General features: G+C 43.9%; 1 protein-coding gene across 1 annotated transcript in view; it reads left to right on the plus strand.

The window, feature by feature from the left end:
• CACNA1I (calcium voltage-gated channel subunit alpha1 I) overlaps positions 1 to 16,231 on the plus strand; it is a 665,843-nt gene that overhangs the window by 474,630 nt on the left and 174,982 nt on the right. Inside the window, exon 24 of the mRNA XM_073549592.1 lies at positions 8,252 to 8,403. Coding sequence (XP_073405693.1) covers positions 8,252 to 8,403 — 152 coding nt within the window. The remainder of the gene's footprint in view (positions 1 to 8,251; positions 8,404 to 16,231) is intronic.

Below are 16,231 nucleotides of genomic sequence, written 5' to 3' on the forward strand. Positions count from 1 at the left end.
GGCTCTCCTTGCCACTTGTTCAGTACCTTGCCAAAGACCCTCAAAGCTACTGTCATTCATTATATCTCTGATCTGTAGGCCAATAAAAATGCCTTCTTTAATCTTTGCATCTCTCATTCTTGGAAATTTCTGTCGCCAGTAAGAAAAGGCTTCCGATTCTTTGTTCATTGCTTTGACAAAATTCTTCATAAGCCCAAGTTTAAGATGCAAAGGAGGGAGAAATATCTTTGCTGGATCAATGAGAGGATTATATTTAACATTCTTCTGTCCATCAACCAGGTTTTCGCGGCGTGGCCAGTCCTTTCTGAAATAGTGCATTTCTCGTGCACGACTGTCCCACTCACAAATAAAGCAACAATACTTGGTATATCCAAGCTGTAGTCCAAGAAGAAGTGCAACAACTTTTAGATCACCACATATGTTCCAGTTATAATTTCTATAATTAATTGTGGATCAACAGTAACTCCATATTCTCATACGTTTCTTTCATGTGTACGGCATGTCCAATAGGTGTAGAAGGATAGATATTTCCATTGTGTAGTAAAACAGCCTTCAGACTTAAAACTGACGAGTCAATGAACAGTCGCCATTCTTTCGGGTCATCTTCACATCCAAGAGCACCAAACAACCCCAAGATGTCATTGCAAAAGGTTAAACTGTTGACATGGTTGAAAAATTGATTAAGGTCTTCTTGACAAGTGCGGAAAACAGAAACTCTTGTTCCTGGTAATAAGAGATTCCGTTCTTGTTGCCTTGATCCCAATAATTCTGCCTGCCTCTTTGACAATTTCAAATCTCTCACGAAGTCACTCAGATCAGCATGACTGAACAGATGTGGATAAGATGTTGAAGGTTCAAAGTCTGGGTCTGCAGCAGTTTTATTTTCCACTGACATTGTTAGTTCATCTTTGTCGTCCTCCATTGTCCATACTTTGGGCGGCTTTGGAACACACAGACTTTCATCGTGTGGCACTGGTGTTATGGCTGAAGGAAGATTAGGATATTCTATTGATTTCTTGGTCTTTGCTGAATATCCTGTTATATTTGTAAGGCAGAAGTAGCAATCTGTTACATGATCTCTCTGCTCTCCCCATATCATTGGGACAGCGAATGGCATTGAAGGTCATGATCCATTCAGCCATGCTCTAAGTATGTCAGTATTGTCTTTTGTTTCCTCTCCTGCCCAGGAGATGTGGCATGCTCCGTACACGGTCAGCCGAATGATTCACTGCGCCTGCGCGGAATTCGCATAATAAGTGCTTGCATATGTGTAGATCAGCGATTTATGTGATTTCAGTGGGAAATTCAGAATATACTGTTTCAGAAAAAGTTCATATATGAGCTTTTAGAATTATAACAGAATATTATAATGTTTCATATCATTTCTCCAAAACCATACATGATAGGAAAAATCTGAAGTCATTTCTGAAATCAGCATGAAAAAAAATCTATCAGGAACACTCAAAATTGTCAGAGGGACAAAACCATGGCAACACAGTGTTTTTGATAAGTATTGCAGTGCTTACTGCTTTTTCTATTTTTATGTTGTTTGGCAAAGAAAAGAGATATGTTACATAGGGCCGTATGGGAGCCCATTCATTTCCCTCACATTGCTCTGCTGACAGGCCCTTGTGATTGGTTGGGTCAGCAGGTCCTTGATTAACACCAGCAGGGAACATTAGCTCTGCTGCTTGGTACAGAGTGACTCGGTAATACAGAGGTGTCAAGCAAAGAGGCAGTGCTGGCAAATATGTCACAAAAAAGAAGTTATTCTATGATCTGTTCTCTGGATAGTGTGCTTAGGCTAAGTAAACTAAAAAAAATACAGGATAAAGTGGAGCAAAAAGTTTTTCAAGTCCTTATTTCAGCAGCTACAGGCTACCAGAGAACTTTAAAGTTCTGACTTTTGGATGTCAGTCTGTATAGTACAATATGCCTCGCTACATCATTAAATTATAATATGACACATGTATAATGTCACGATGGGGCCTAATAATCAGAAGAAGTGCTGGAGATGCAGCATGTAGTAGGAGGTACGTAAGGCTCCGGTCTAGAGGCGGTCACTCCGGTCTACCGATGAGGTCACTGAACCAAGGAACAGTAAATCTTTTTGCTCAACACAGGACCATTTTCTGTCCCAGATTTTCAGGGCTGCAGGAGATTCGTAGGGAATATGATCTCCCACAATATTGCAATTTCTATTATGTGAATATTTACACCTAGGAAGGAGATAAAGACTTGAGTACCATCAATTTTTAATTAAAAATCATCAGACAAACCAGGTGCAATTAGGTATAACTTCCAAAAAATTGCAAAAAAAATTTGGCATGTCGTATAGAATCGTTGTTTGCTAAAATAGAGGAGTGAAAGTGTCCAGCCCGAGTGCGGCTCTCCTCTGTCACTGAGGAATACATTTTTTCCAAAGAATTTCTATTGACCCAAGACTCAGAAGAGAATAGTGCACAGTTGGAAGCCTTTCCTCTTGCGGTTTAGAGAACAGTTTAGGTTTTCCTCGTTCACTGCTGATCTAAACAAAGTCTCTTTGACTTGTTAGTTAATGTACAGCACATTTACAGTTGTGGCCAAAAGTATTGACACCCCTGCAATTCTGTCAGATAATACTCAGTTTCTTCCTGAAAATGATTGCAAACACATATTCTTTGGTATTATTATCTTCATTTAATTTGTCTTAAATGAAAAAACACAAAAGAGAATGAAGCAAAAAGCAAAACATCGATCATTTCACACAAAAATCCAAAAATGGGCCAGACAAAAGTATTGGCACCCTCAGCCTAATACTTGGTTGCACAACCTTTAGCCAAAATAACTGCGACCAACCGCTTCCGGTAACCATCAATGAGTTTCTTACAATGCTCTGCTGGAATTTTAGACCATTCTTCTTTGGCAAACTGCTCCAGGGCCCTGATATTTGAAGGGTGCCTTCTCCAAACTGCCATTTTTAGATCTCTCCACAGGTGTTCTATGGGATTCAGGCCTGGACTCATTGCTGGCCACCTTAGAAGTCTCCAGTGCTTTCTCTCAAACCATTTTCTAGTGCTTTTTGAAGTGTGTTTTGGGTCATTGTCCTGCTGGAAGACCCATGACCTCTGAGGGAGACCCAGCTTTCTCACACTGGGCCCTACATTATGCTGCAAAACTTGTTGGTAGTCTTCAGACTTCATAATGCCATGCACACGGTCAAGCAGTCCAGTGCCAGAGGCAGCAAAGCAACCCCAAAACATCAGGGAACCTCCACCATGTTTGATTGTAGGGACCGTGTTCTTTTCTTTGAATGCCTCTTTTTTTCTCCTGTAAACTCTATGTTGATGCCTTTGCCCAAAATGCTCTACTTTTGTCTCATCTGACCAGAGAACATTCTTTGAAAACGTTTTAGGCTTTTTCAGGTAAGTTTTGGCAAACTCCAGCCTGGCTTTTTTATGTCTCGGGGTAAGAAGTGGGGTCTTCCTGGGTCTCCTACAATACAGTCCCTTTTCATTCAGATTCCGACGGATAGTACGGGTTGACACTGTTGCACCCTCGGACTGCAGGGCAGCTTGAACTTGTTTGGATGTTAGTCGAGGTTCTTTATCCAACATCCGCACAATCTTGCGTTGAAATCTCTTGTCAATTTTTCTTTTCCGTCCACATCTAGGGAGGTTAGCCACAGTGCCATGGGCTTTAAACTTCTTGATGACACTGCGCACGGTAGACACAGGAACATTCAGGTCTTTGGAGATGGACTTGTAGCCTTGAGATTGCTCATGCTTCCTCACAATTTGGTTTCTCAAGTCCTCAGACAGTTCTTTGGTCTTCTTTCTTTTCTCCATGCTCAATGTGGTACACACAAGGACACAGGACAGAGGTTGAGTCAACTTTAATCCATGTCAACTGGCTGCAAGTGTGATTTAGTTATTGCCAACACCTGTTAGGTGCCACAGGTAAGTTACAGGTGCTGTTAATTACACAAATTAGAGAAGCATCACATGATTTTTCGAACAGTGCCAATACTTTTGCCCACCCTCTTTTTTATGTTTGGTGTGGAATTATTTCCAATTTGGCTTTAGGACAATTCTTTTTGTGTTTTTTCATTTAAGACAAATTAAATGAAGATAATAATACCAAAGAATTTGTGTTTGCAATCATTTTCAGGAAGAAACTGAGTATTATCTGACAGAATTGCATGGATGTCAATAGTTTTGGCCACAACTGTAAATGTAAAATTAAATTAAAATTATAAGAAAAAGCTTACTTTAGACTTGCATGGTGTCAAAATGTGCATGGAAGCACAGAACGAATGATGATGGATGCTTTAACGGGAGCTTTTTTAAAACTTTTCAGATAAACTAGGCAGCATGAGAGTGCAAGAGTCTCAGTTTATGTATAATGTAATTATCAGGCATGTGTATCAGCTTTCTCAGAGCACAAAAGCAAATGGATTGACTTAAAGGGAATCTGTCACCAGGTTTTTGCCACTGAATCTGAGAGCAGCATAATGTAGCGACTCAGACCCTGATTCCAGCGATATGTCAGTTACTGAGCTACTTCCTGTAGTGTTGATAAAAATATTGTTTTTTCAGTAGGATGTTATCACTAGAGGACTAGTAAACTGACTGCCAAGTAGTCCTCCATATTCATGAGATCTGTATAAGCCTGGTCCCACCACTGATTAGCATCTTTCTGCCTATGCACAGTGGACACAGAAAGCTGCCAATCAGTAGTGTGGGTGGGGTTATACAGAGCTCAGCATTTAGAGAACTGCTAGATCTGCAGAAGACAAAGCTGTGATTTTATAGAAACTGCAGTAATTGACACATCTCTGCCCCTTGATAATGCTGCTGTTGGATGGTCTAGCAAAAGCCTGGTGACTATTTCCCTTTTAAATGATTGGCTGTAAGGTTAGGAGCATTGTCTGGTGGAAAACCATGCCCTCTTGTGATCCTTCATGTTGTCTTTTCTTTGTACCTAATATTCTATTTTCATCCTAATATTTCATCTGCTGTAAATACTTGTCATCTGTACCTCTGTCACATGACCAAAAGTATATGGATACCCATTGTAACCAGTGAACCGGCCACTTCAGCTACAACTGTCGCTAACAGGAGCAGAAAAGAATCTAGCATTTGGTTTTTATAGACATATCTACACTTTCAGTAGTGTTAATTATACTGGAGAGTTCAACTGCTTTTAAATGAGCAACAGGTAAGCAAGTGGTCACCATATGCAGACTCAAGTGTCAAGAAGTGCAGTGGAGCAAAAAAGAAACCTGATCAATTTTGGTTAAACATATATCCGATGACCAGTTGCTCAAATGCATTGTGCCAACTGTGGAGTTTGGAAGCAGAGAAATAATGGCTCAGGTTTGTTTTGTAGGAACTAAGACTAGAAAAGCCTCTTCTGGGCTTCAGCCTGACAGTTCCCTTGTGACAAGGCCTATCATATAATGGCTTTTTAAAGCGCCACTCCAGCGTTTCTCTTTTTTATAGAAGTGGCGCCACTAATGTAAATTCCCTGCCCCTAGTAATATACTCACAAGCCGCCATCTTCAATTCTTTATTTATTATGAATTGCTTAGATAGCGCTATCATATTCTGCAGCACTTTACAGACATTATCATTGCCATCCTCATTAGGGCTCACAATCTAGATTCCCTATCAGTATTATTTTGGAATGTGGGAAGAAACCGGAGAACCCAGAGGAAATCCACGTAAACACACAAACTCGTTGCAGATGTTGTCCTTGGTGGGATTTGAACCCAGGAAGCCCAACGATGCAAGGCTGCAGTGCTAGCCACTGAGCCACCATGCAGCCCATTCTGCTTTAACATCTGGAGACCACAACTGACCAGAAGTAAGAGGTAATGGTCACAATCTCTCAATGTAAGTCTATGAGAGCCTTGTACTGGTCTCGATCTGGCCTCATAGACATATATTGAGTTATGTTTTCTGCCTTGCCCAAGCAAACACTGGAGTGTTCTGGCAGGTGACAGTCTGCTAAAGATGGCCACAGTGGCGCCGGGAATAGATGAAGACGGTACTGGTAAGTTAGTGTCACGATCAGGGGCGTGACCTTTGGCCACACACGGCTATCACACGTACAGGGGGTCTTATTTTAGTTATCCCACCGCTGCCACAATGTGTTAAGGCCCCGTTACACGCATCAATGTCCCAGCGATCCCACCAACAATCCGACGTGAATGGGATCTCTGGGACATAGTTAGCTGATCGCTGGTGAGCTGTTACATAGATAGACCCACTAGCGATCAGGACCAGCAAGCAAGCTGGTGTCCAAGGTTAACAGCGGGTACCTAAGAGCCGCGCGGCTCTTAGATACCCGCTGTTTACATTGGAAACCAGCTGCCGGCGTAGCTGATCGTTGGTCTCTCGCTGTCAAACGCAGTGATGCGCGCTGGCCAGCTGGAGACCAATGATCAAAAAATGGCCCAGGACGTTCGAGCGCGATCAGCGATACCCGGAAGGGGGGCGGTCACTAATACATGTCACACACAGCGATGTCGCTGGCGAGATCGCTGTGGCGTCACAAAATCAGCGATCTCACTGGCAATCTCTCTGTGTGTGATGGGGCCTTTACAAACTGCCGGCATTTATGTATATCCCATTTTCCAGTTCCGCTTTGGAACTTGCAGCTCTCCGGCACCCCCTTTACCCTCAGGTCAGCCAGGGAACTGCACCTAGGATAATTAGTTGCCGGACGGGCTTCTTGTTGTGCACTGGCTATTAGGCCCGCTGCTGCGAGGGAATTATAAATGCTTTGGTCACAGCCAGACAATCAGCTTATAAAACCCCTTCCGTCACTGCCAGCTAGCCCACCTAGCCCAGAGCACACTTCGCTGCCACCAGCTTCCGATTTTATATTAATATTTAAATTACAGTAATAAAGGGTACAAAGCCAACCCAAATTAGCAGCGTAATCAACTTCAGGCACGTATGAATTTGTGATAGAGCAAGGAAATACAGAACTAGTAGTTTTATATTTTACTCTCAAAAGATAGGCAGTGTTTACAGAAGATATAAAAAGATTTTACAATATAAGACAATTAAATGATGTACACAACAATTACAAATAAAAAAGAGGATTAACAGAAAAAACGAGGCACTCACATGTTACTTAGTTCATTTCAGGCAAAACCATGCTGGTGGGAGGAGATAAACATCACAATGCATTGAGGGGTCTGGATGCAGCAGTTTCCCAGGCTAGAATGAAGGCTGTCCTGTGTGAAAGTGACTTATACCCCTGGGCTTGTGACATCACTAAAGGGGCTGACTTGTGACAGTCCTCCCCCTGCTTTCAGAGTTACAATCTGGCTAAGAAAACTATAATAATCATATCACGCAGAGGGTACCTCGTATAGAAGTGCACATAGTATCATCTTATTCAGCTTGTCGCTGGCATTCATTCAAAACCAAACACGAAGCATCGGGCTGCCCTGGCTGTGCAGGAATCCACTTCTCGGATTCCATTTTAGTTAGAACTGGGAAAAACACAGGCTAAATAGTCCTGTCGAAGAACATTCCAGATATGTAGCATTTATTCCTCTATCACAACCTCACACCGTTTTATGACCAAATTATTAGATTCTTATTATTGTCTATGGGAAGTCAGAGCACATGGGAAGACAAGGAAGCTTCCTGCTGTGAGGAGGGAAATCACTCACTGGTGTCTCAGGTTACAGACTATGAGTGAGCAGGAATTTGCAGGCAAAGGAAAGTAAGGGGGAGTCAGACCCTCACAGCTGGCATGGCAGAGTTCAGTATGTGAATAGAAGATTCTGGAATGTTCCGGAAAATGAGATAATAGGAAAAACCATACATGATACTTTACATTATCGTTACAATAAGAGTAGGGGCATGGAACTTAGATGAGTTTGCACCACTCCAGCACTGCAATGCAAAAAAACGCTGGAGTGGTGCTTTAAGGTTGATGTGAAAAAACTTGACCTTTACCGAGGCCTTCTCTCAAACTCCCCAAACTATGAGTAAAGCTATATAGTATTTGTGACCAAACTTCCTAATGGGAATAAATGAAAATTCCTACAAACATGCTGCAAAATGTCATCAGCGCTGTTATAGAAGTCAATGAAATTAGATATGCAGAGAGTGCATATCAATGTTTCCATATACCTTTGGCCATAAAACAGATCATTGTCTTGCTTTTAAATACCCCAAGTGTTTTCCAGTTTTTCTTGCTCTCAAATGTATCTAAAAACAAGTCTCCTTTTGCTTGTTTTGTACAGAAGCCCAACGTTTGCCATATTATGCCACCTACTGCCCTGCACGTCTCTTAATTCACTCGGTCTGTACAAGCCATTACCTGGATATATTCATTACAATTATCATTTGCCTTAATGTTATCACAATGTCATTGGAGCACTACAGTCAACCGAAGGTGAGTTTTAGTGCTTTTTTATATCTTATTATTCTGTTTTGCACAGTCAGATATATGATAAATTTTCGGTTTCAAAAGTATCTGTTAGGGTTTGTTCACGTCACATATTGGCCATACATTTATGGTTCCATTGGGGGCCCCACTAGAACTTCTAAAAAATTAGGTTTCAGACACGCCCCCACGGAGCGCCGCCAGAGCCATTTACGTTATTGAGGTAGATAGTCACATTCCTTTCTATCTCGCCTCTGTCTGTTATGCAGTAGGTACAAAACCATAGTCTATCACTCTAGTATGTCCACCTAAAAAAGGCAGCAATGCTGGAGCGGAGGTCAGACTGGGAGGAAAGTGACTCAATATTGTGAATGATTTCTTCTGGGCACCATCATGGACACGTTCAGTTGGACCCAAAAATTTATAAACATGGTCCAAATGCCATATGAGACCCTTATGATAGTTTTGAAGTTTACTTATTAGAAATGTGTTCCGATGAAGATGTAGCCACATGGGTGGGAGGGTATCTGCTGAAACCCTCAGGAACTCATTGGATTCTCTGGGAAACCCGAGAAGCAAACTGCAAGATTTGCAGCAGAAATAAACACTTACTCAGTGTCCATTGTAATCAATAGACTTCTGGTATTATAAGTGGATGATCTGAGTCCTCAAAATGAGTTAGACCCTAAGAGGTCACTTTTCCTCTCTGGCAAGTAAATCAACTTCAATAAAGGAATAGTCAACTTAAATAAATAATAGAGAATTTGAATATACAGTATATATATACAGTACAGTATGGATAGATAGATAGATAGATAGATAAATCAAGAAAAAAGGGCAGCACTACCAAAATAATATAGTAGGTGCAAAACCTATTCAGCAGTGTCCAAACAGCCAAATTAACAAAAGGAAAAAATTAAAAAGGAAAAAAAAAAAAAGACGGGTCACCGTTGAAACGTTGCCACCCCTGACGAAGGTACGCCGAAACGCGCGTCGGGACTGGCACATCCCGAGGACCTCTGCTATATCCAGGTACTGCACGCAGTATTTAGTGTGTAAGTTCACTTGTTCACTTTTTTCATGATTTCCACTCTATCATTATTTATTATATTAGAGCTAAGATTGCTCCTTTATCCGTTATTTTAGGTTATCACACCGTTTTTAAAAAATTATTTCACTTCACGCACTGTATATTTATTTGTGAATATATTATTATATTGTCACTTTGTATATTTATTTTATACTGTATCAGTGTATGTGCATGTATGTATATTTCGATTCTTCTGGTCCTCGGTAGTGCCTTATGGCATTGACCCCCATATTTTATTCACATTTTATATATATATTTTTTGTATATGATAATTATCAATAAATTATATTTGGACGTTTTTTCTTGGTGTTTTTTCGTTGTGTTTCACCTGAGGATCAGTAAAGTATCCACTGGTTTTACATTTAATTTGAGTGCTGCCTATTTTTTTTTTTTCCTTTTTTTTCCCCCTTTTTTTCCTTATATATTGTGGCAGGGCTAAGGGTCGTGTAATTCATGGGAGATATGTGCCTCATAAATGGCTTGTCTCTATAATGTAAGGCATAAGTAAAGCGTACCAGATATTATTATTATTGTTGTTTGAAGGACCTGTGGTGAGGTCACAGTCAGGTGACCAGTCAGCTGCTGGATTCGTGGGTGTGGCTACAGCCTTATAATGTGGCCTGCTCCTGAACCAGGGAGCTGTATGTGGGGAGGACTACACCTCCCAGCATGTGCTGAGACTCGCGGTCTGAGTCTGCAACCACGAACGTTTATGTTTTTGTTTGCATAAGCTAGAGGCTATTCTTGGTGACACGCTGTTTGATGGTTTATGACAGAAATAAACCGCATGCTCTGTTGAAGAACCTGTCTCCTGATTGTCTCCCGCTGCACCTTAGTGAGTCACATCCCTACAATTGGTGGTACACGTGCGGGCAGCGGTCCCAGCAGAGACTTGAGACAGTTGCTGCATGTCCTGGGTGAAGTTTGCAGCGGGGCAACAAGCACTGCCGGGAATCATGGAGGACCTGCTGAAACACCTGGTCCAGTCCCAGGCACTGCAGCAGGAAACCAACAAGCTGTTGTTACAGCAGATCCAGCAAAGCCAGCAGGAGCAGCTGCAGCAGTTCCAGCAGAGCCAGCAGGAACAACGGCAGCAGATGCAGCTTCTGGCAACCGCCATCCAGGAGGGCAGGACGAGCGCCCCAACCCCAGGTCGGGCTGATGCCACCGACGTCGAGAAGGTGGTAAGACGCGCATTACAAAAAATGACCCCTGAGGATGATGTTGAGGCCTTCCTGACGGTGTTTGAAAGGGTGGCTGAGAGGGAAAAACTTCAGCCAGAGCGGTGGGCGGAGGTACTGGCCCCATACCTAACGGGGGAGCCCCAGAAGGCGTACTTTGACCTGACGGTACAAGATGCCAGAGAATATCCCAAATTAAAAGCAGAAATTCTCGCCCGCTTGGGGGTAACAATGACTACCAGGGCACAGAGAGTTCATCGTTGGGCCTATCACCGGGACAAACCCCCGCGCTCCCAAATGTTTGACCTGTTGCACCTGGTCCAGAAATGGCTGCAGCCAGAGTCGGCTTCCCCTGCACAGATGGTAGAGCGAGTTGTGATGGATCGGTTTGTGCATTCTCTGCCGAGACCTCTACAGACTTGGGTTGCCCAGGGTGATCCCCAAAATGCTGATGAACTGGTTGGGCTGGTTGAGAGATACCAGGGGATGGAAGGTTCCTTGGGGAAGCAGCCCATTCCGTATTGGGGGTCCCAGCAGGGGGCGGAGTCACAAAAAGGGGTGGTGCGTCCAAGGTCAAAAGGGGCAGGGGAGGCGGTACCCAAGGTCCCCTCGGGTGTTATTTGCTGGAAGTGTCATGGGCAAGGACATATAGCGGCCCGTTGTCCCCAGACCACCGAGCAGATGGACTGCAGCATGGGACGCCGTAGCTCATACTACGCATACCCAGCTTGCAGTGTGAACTCGCTACCTAACAAGGGGCCACAAGCGTGTCCTGTGAAGGTGAACGGTCGAGCAGTAATGGCGCTTCTGGACTCCGGGAGCTTGGTGACCCTTGTGAGGGCCAGTTTTCCTCTAAACATACTCCCGGGTAAAAAGATTGGTGTTCGGTGCATACATGGCGATGCAAAGGACTACCCTATGGCTAGGGTGAAGATTGAAACGGCGCATGGCACTGAGTCGCATGAAGTTGGCGTTGTTTGAGACTTGTTGCATCCCATAATTATTTGCCGGGATTTCTGTCTGTTTTGGGATCTGTGGGGGATGGGTTCTGAGTGTGCTAGCAAGAGCAGGGAACCAATCCAACCCACTGAGGTATCGCCACCACCAGAGGCAGACGAGTTTCCTTTATGTGTCCTTGTTGGGGATGAAGAGGAAGGGTCCCCTGTACCTGACATCCCGGAGTTAGGGGTGGCCGGGGAGAATTTTGGGACTGCCCAACATAGGGACCCCACACTAAGGGAAGCCTTTAACAATGTCACCGTCATTAATGGGGTTGTACAAGAGCCAGGAGCAGACACAAGGTTTCCCCATTTTATGTTGAGTGGGGAATTGTTGTACCGGGTCACGAAAATAAGGGAGGAGGTGGCAGAGCAGTTAATAGTACCAGGCCCCTATAGACGAAAAGTGTTATGATTGAGTCACCGTAGGAGGCAAAAATAGAAATGCTAGCTAAGTCCAGAAAACCAGAGAAGTTGGCAGCTAACGGATTGCAGACCCCTGAACCTATCAACACAACTAGCAGTAGCCGTGGGGGGCTCCTACGATGCCCTAGGCCCCTCGATCACAGCCGGAGGACTACATAGCCTAAAGACAGAAAGGGAAATCTAAACTGCCCCAGAGCAGACCCCAAAGCAAAAGGCAGCCCCCCACATATAATGACGGTGAAGCAAGAAGAAAGAACAAAATACAGAAAGATAGACTGAGCAAAGATGGGGTCCACGCTAGCTTAGATAGGAAAGGACAGGAAGGCTGCTGTCTGCAATCCGTGAAAACCCCTATGAAAATAAGAGCCAACAAACTGACAGTAAAAAAGGCCCTGAAGACGCTAGGCTTCAAAAAAGCTATGTCAGCACTCAGGAATATTCTGAAGACAGAGCAACAGGCAAAAGGAGATTCAGCTCACCCCAACAGGGAATGGCAGAATCCAGAAAAGCAAGGAAAACAAAACACTAATGCAAAAAGGCAAAGCAGAAATCTTAGCTTTAGATGAGCAGGAATCAGACTGGTTTCCTAGAAGTCCACAGAAAAATCACCCGCAGGCCAGAAGGGCGTCGGCAGCCTTATATCCAGTCATTAACTCCACTCAGCCAGTCATCATCATCAGCCCCAGGTGTTTGACAATCAGGCTCACTACCTTTCTTCACCAGAAGAGGGAGTTCCTCGGGCCTAAGTAGTGAAGGGGAAAATGAACTCACAACAGTACCTCCCTCTTGAGGAGGGGTCACCGAACCCTCAACCACGCCACCAGGGCGATCAGGGTGAGCCCGATGAAAGGCACGCACCAATCTTTTGGCATGAATATCAGAGGCAGAGACCCAGGAATTATCCTCCTGACCATAACCCTTCCACTTAACCAAATACTGGAGTCTCCGTCTAGCCAGACGGGAATCCAGTACTTTCTCTACCTCATATTCCATGTTAACTTCAACCAATACAGGGTCTGGAGGTGCAACCCCCGAAACAACAGGTTCAACAAACCTCTTCAACAAAGATTTATGGAACACATTATGGATTTTAAATGTGACAGGAAGAGCCAAACGAAAGGAGACCGGATTAATAATCTCCAAAATCTTGTAAGGTCCAATAAATCTAGGCTTAAACTTAGGAGAAGCCACCTTCATAGCAATATTTTTTGATGATAACCACACCATATCACCAACCTTAAATTGGGGACCAATGGTCCTATGTCGGTTGGAAAACCGCTGGGCCTTTTCCTGGGAGAGAAATAACTTATTCACCACTTGGTCCCAGATCTGGTGCATTCTCTCCACCACAGTGTCAACCCCTGGGCAGGCAGAGAGCTCCACCTGCCCTGAAGAAAATCGAGGATGAAACCCAAAGTTACAAAAAAAGGAGACATCAAAGTGGCAGAACAAGCTCTATTATTTAAAGCAAATTCGGCCAAGGGCAAATTTGAAACCCAATCATCCTGATCAGCAGAAATAAAACATCTCAAATATGACTCCAAGGTCTGGTTTGTTCTCTCTGTCTGCCCATTGGTCTGAGGGTGAAAAGCAGAGGAGAAGGACAACTGAATTCCCAGCTTGGAACAGAAAGTTCTCCAAAATCTAGACACAAACTGGACTCCTCTGTCAGATACAATGTTCTCAGCTATCCCGTGCAAGCGAACCACCTGTTGTAAAAACAGGGGCACCAATTCAGAGGAAGACGACAACTTAGGGAGTGGTACAAGATGAACCATCTTAGAGAACCTATCACAAATCACCCAAATAACAGTCATCCTTTGAGAGACAGGCATATCAGAGATGAAATCCATTGAAATATGGGTCCATGGCCTCTTGGGGACAGGCAAAGGCATCAACAACCCACTAGAGCGAGAACACGATTTAGACCGGGAGCACGTCCCACAGGACTGCACAAAATTCCTGACATCACGAGACAAGGAGGGCCACCAAAAAGACCGACTCACCAGATCTCTAGTACCAAAAATACCTGGATGACCAGCCAAAGCAGAGCAATGAACTTCAGACATCACTCTCTTCTTCCACTGGTCAGGAATATACAACTTTCCACTGGGACAACGCCTCAGGTTTGTCCTCCTGGAACTCTTCCAGAGCACGTCTCAAATCGGGCGAGATGGCAGAAAGAACTACCCCTTCGCCTAAGATGGTATCAGGCTTGGTCACCACAGGAGAATCAGCAAAGAAGCTCCTAGAGAGGGCGTCTGCCTTGACATTCTTAGTTCCAGGAAGAAAAGAAACCACAAAATCAAAACGTGTAAAAAACAAGGCCCACCTAGCCTGTCTAGGGTTCAAGAGCTTCGCCGACTCTAGGTAAATCAAATTCTTGTGGTCAGTGAGGACCACGACTTGATGCTTAGCTCCCTCCAACCAATGTCTCCACTCCTCAAATGCCCATTTCATGGCTAACAGTTCCCGATTCCCCACATCATAGTTACGTTCAGATGGAGAGAACTTTCGGGAAAAGAAAGCACAGGGATTCATTTTAGATGTTACAGGATCCTTTTGGGACGAAACAGCTCCTGCACCAATCTCAGAAGCATCCACCTCTACCTGGAACGGAAGTGAGACATCAGGTTGCCGCAAAACCGGGGCGGAGGTGAATCTTCGCTTCAGCTCCTGAAAGGAAGAAACAGCCTCCGGAGACCAATTTAACACATCAGCACCCTTCTTAGTCAAATCAGTCAATGGCTTGGCAATACTAGAATATTTTGCTATAAATTTCCGATAAAAATTAGCAAAACCCAAAAACTTCTGGAGGGCCTTCAAAGAAGTGGGCTGAACCCAATCGTAAATGGCCTGTACCTTGGCCGGGTCCATTTCAATAGTTGACGGGGACAAAATAAATCCCAAAAAAGAAATCCTCTGTACTCCAAAAAGGCATTTAGATCCTTTGACATACAGGGAATTCTCCCTCAAGATCCGGAACACAGTCCGAATATGTTCCACATGAGAATCCCAATCCTTGGAGAAGATCAAAATATCATCCAGATAGATAATCAAAAATTTATCGACAAAATCTCGGAAAATATCGTTCATGAAGCACTGGAACACAGAAGGGGCATTAGTGAGCCCAAAAGGCATCACCAGGTACTCAAAATGTCCCTCCGGAGTATTAAACGCCATCTTCCGTTCATCCCCATGCTTAATGCGAATAAGATTATACGCCCCCCTGAGGTCAAGCTTGGTAAACCAGCAAGCACCTTTAACTCTGGAGAATAGATCAGAAATCAGGGGTAACGGATACTGATATTTAACAGTAATTTTGTTGAGAGCACGATAATCAATACAAGGTCTTAATGAGCCATCCTTTTTGGCTACAAAAAAAAAAACCGGCACCTAAGGGTGACGAGGATGGTCTAATATGACCCTTCTCCAACGCCTCCTTAATATAGGATCGCATAGCCTCGTGCTCGGGTACAGATAAATTGAAGAGCCGACCCTTGGGACATTTACACTCCGGGCTCAGTTCAATAGCACAGTCATAACTCCTATGAGGAGGCAGAGACGCAGACTCATTCTCACTAAATACATCATAAAAGTCCGCCAAATAATCAGGAACATCATGCGACTGAGGAGAGGTGGAAAACACCGGAGCCTCACTAAAGGCACACCGACAACCCCAACTCACCACAGACACAGATTTCCAATCCAAAACTGGATTATGAATTTGTAACCAGGGAAACCCCAGAACAATAGTATCATGCAGATTATGTAACACCAAAAACCTGCAATTTTCTTGATGGTCTGGGGCGACCCGCATTACCACCTGGGTCCAAAACTGAGGTTTATTTTTAGCCAAAGGAGTAGCATCAATCCCCCTCAAAGGGATAGGCGTCTGCAGAGGTGTCATCGGAAATCCACAACGTTTAGCAAAATCCAAGTCCATTAGGTTTAGAGCTGCTCCCGAATCCACAAAAGCCTTGGCGGAAAATGTGTACAGGGAGCAGATCAGAGTAATAGCCATAAGAAACTTAGGTTGAACACCACCAACAGAAAACGTGTGTGCAAAGCGTTTCTCGCGTTTAGGACAGACAGAAATAATATGCGAGGCATCTCCACAGAAAAAAAACACAACTTATTAC

Source organism: Dendrobates tinctorius, unplaced genomic scaffold, assembly GCF_039654945.1.
Source record: "Dendrobates tinctorius isolate UK_male_01 unplaced genomic scaffold, ASM3965494v1 ptg000159l, whole genome shotgun sequence".
Taxonomy (NCBI): Eukaryota; Metazoa; Chordata; class Amphibia; order Anura; family Dendrobatidae; genus Dendrobates; species Dendrobates tinctorius.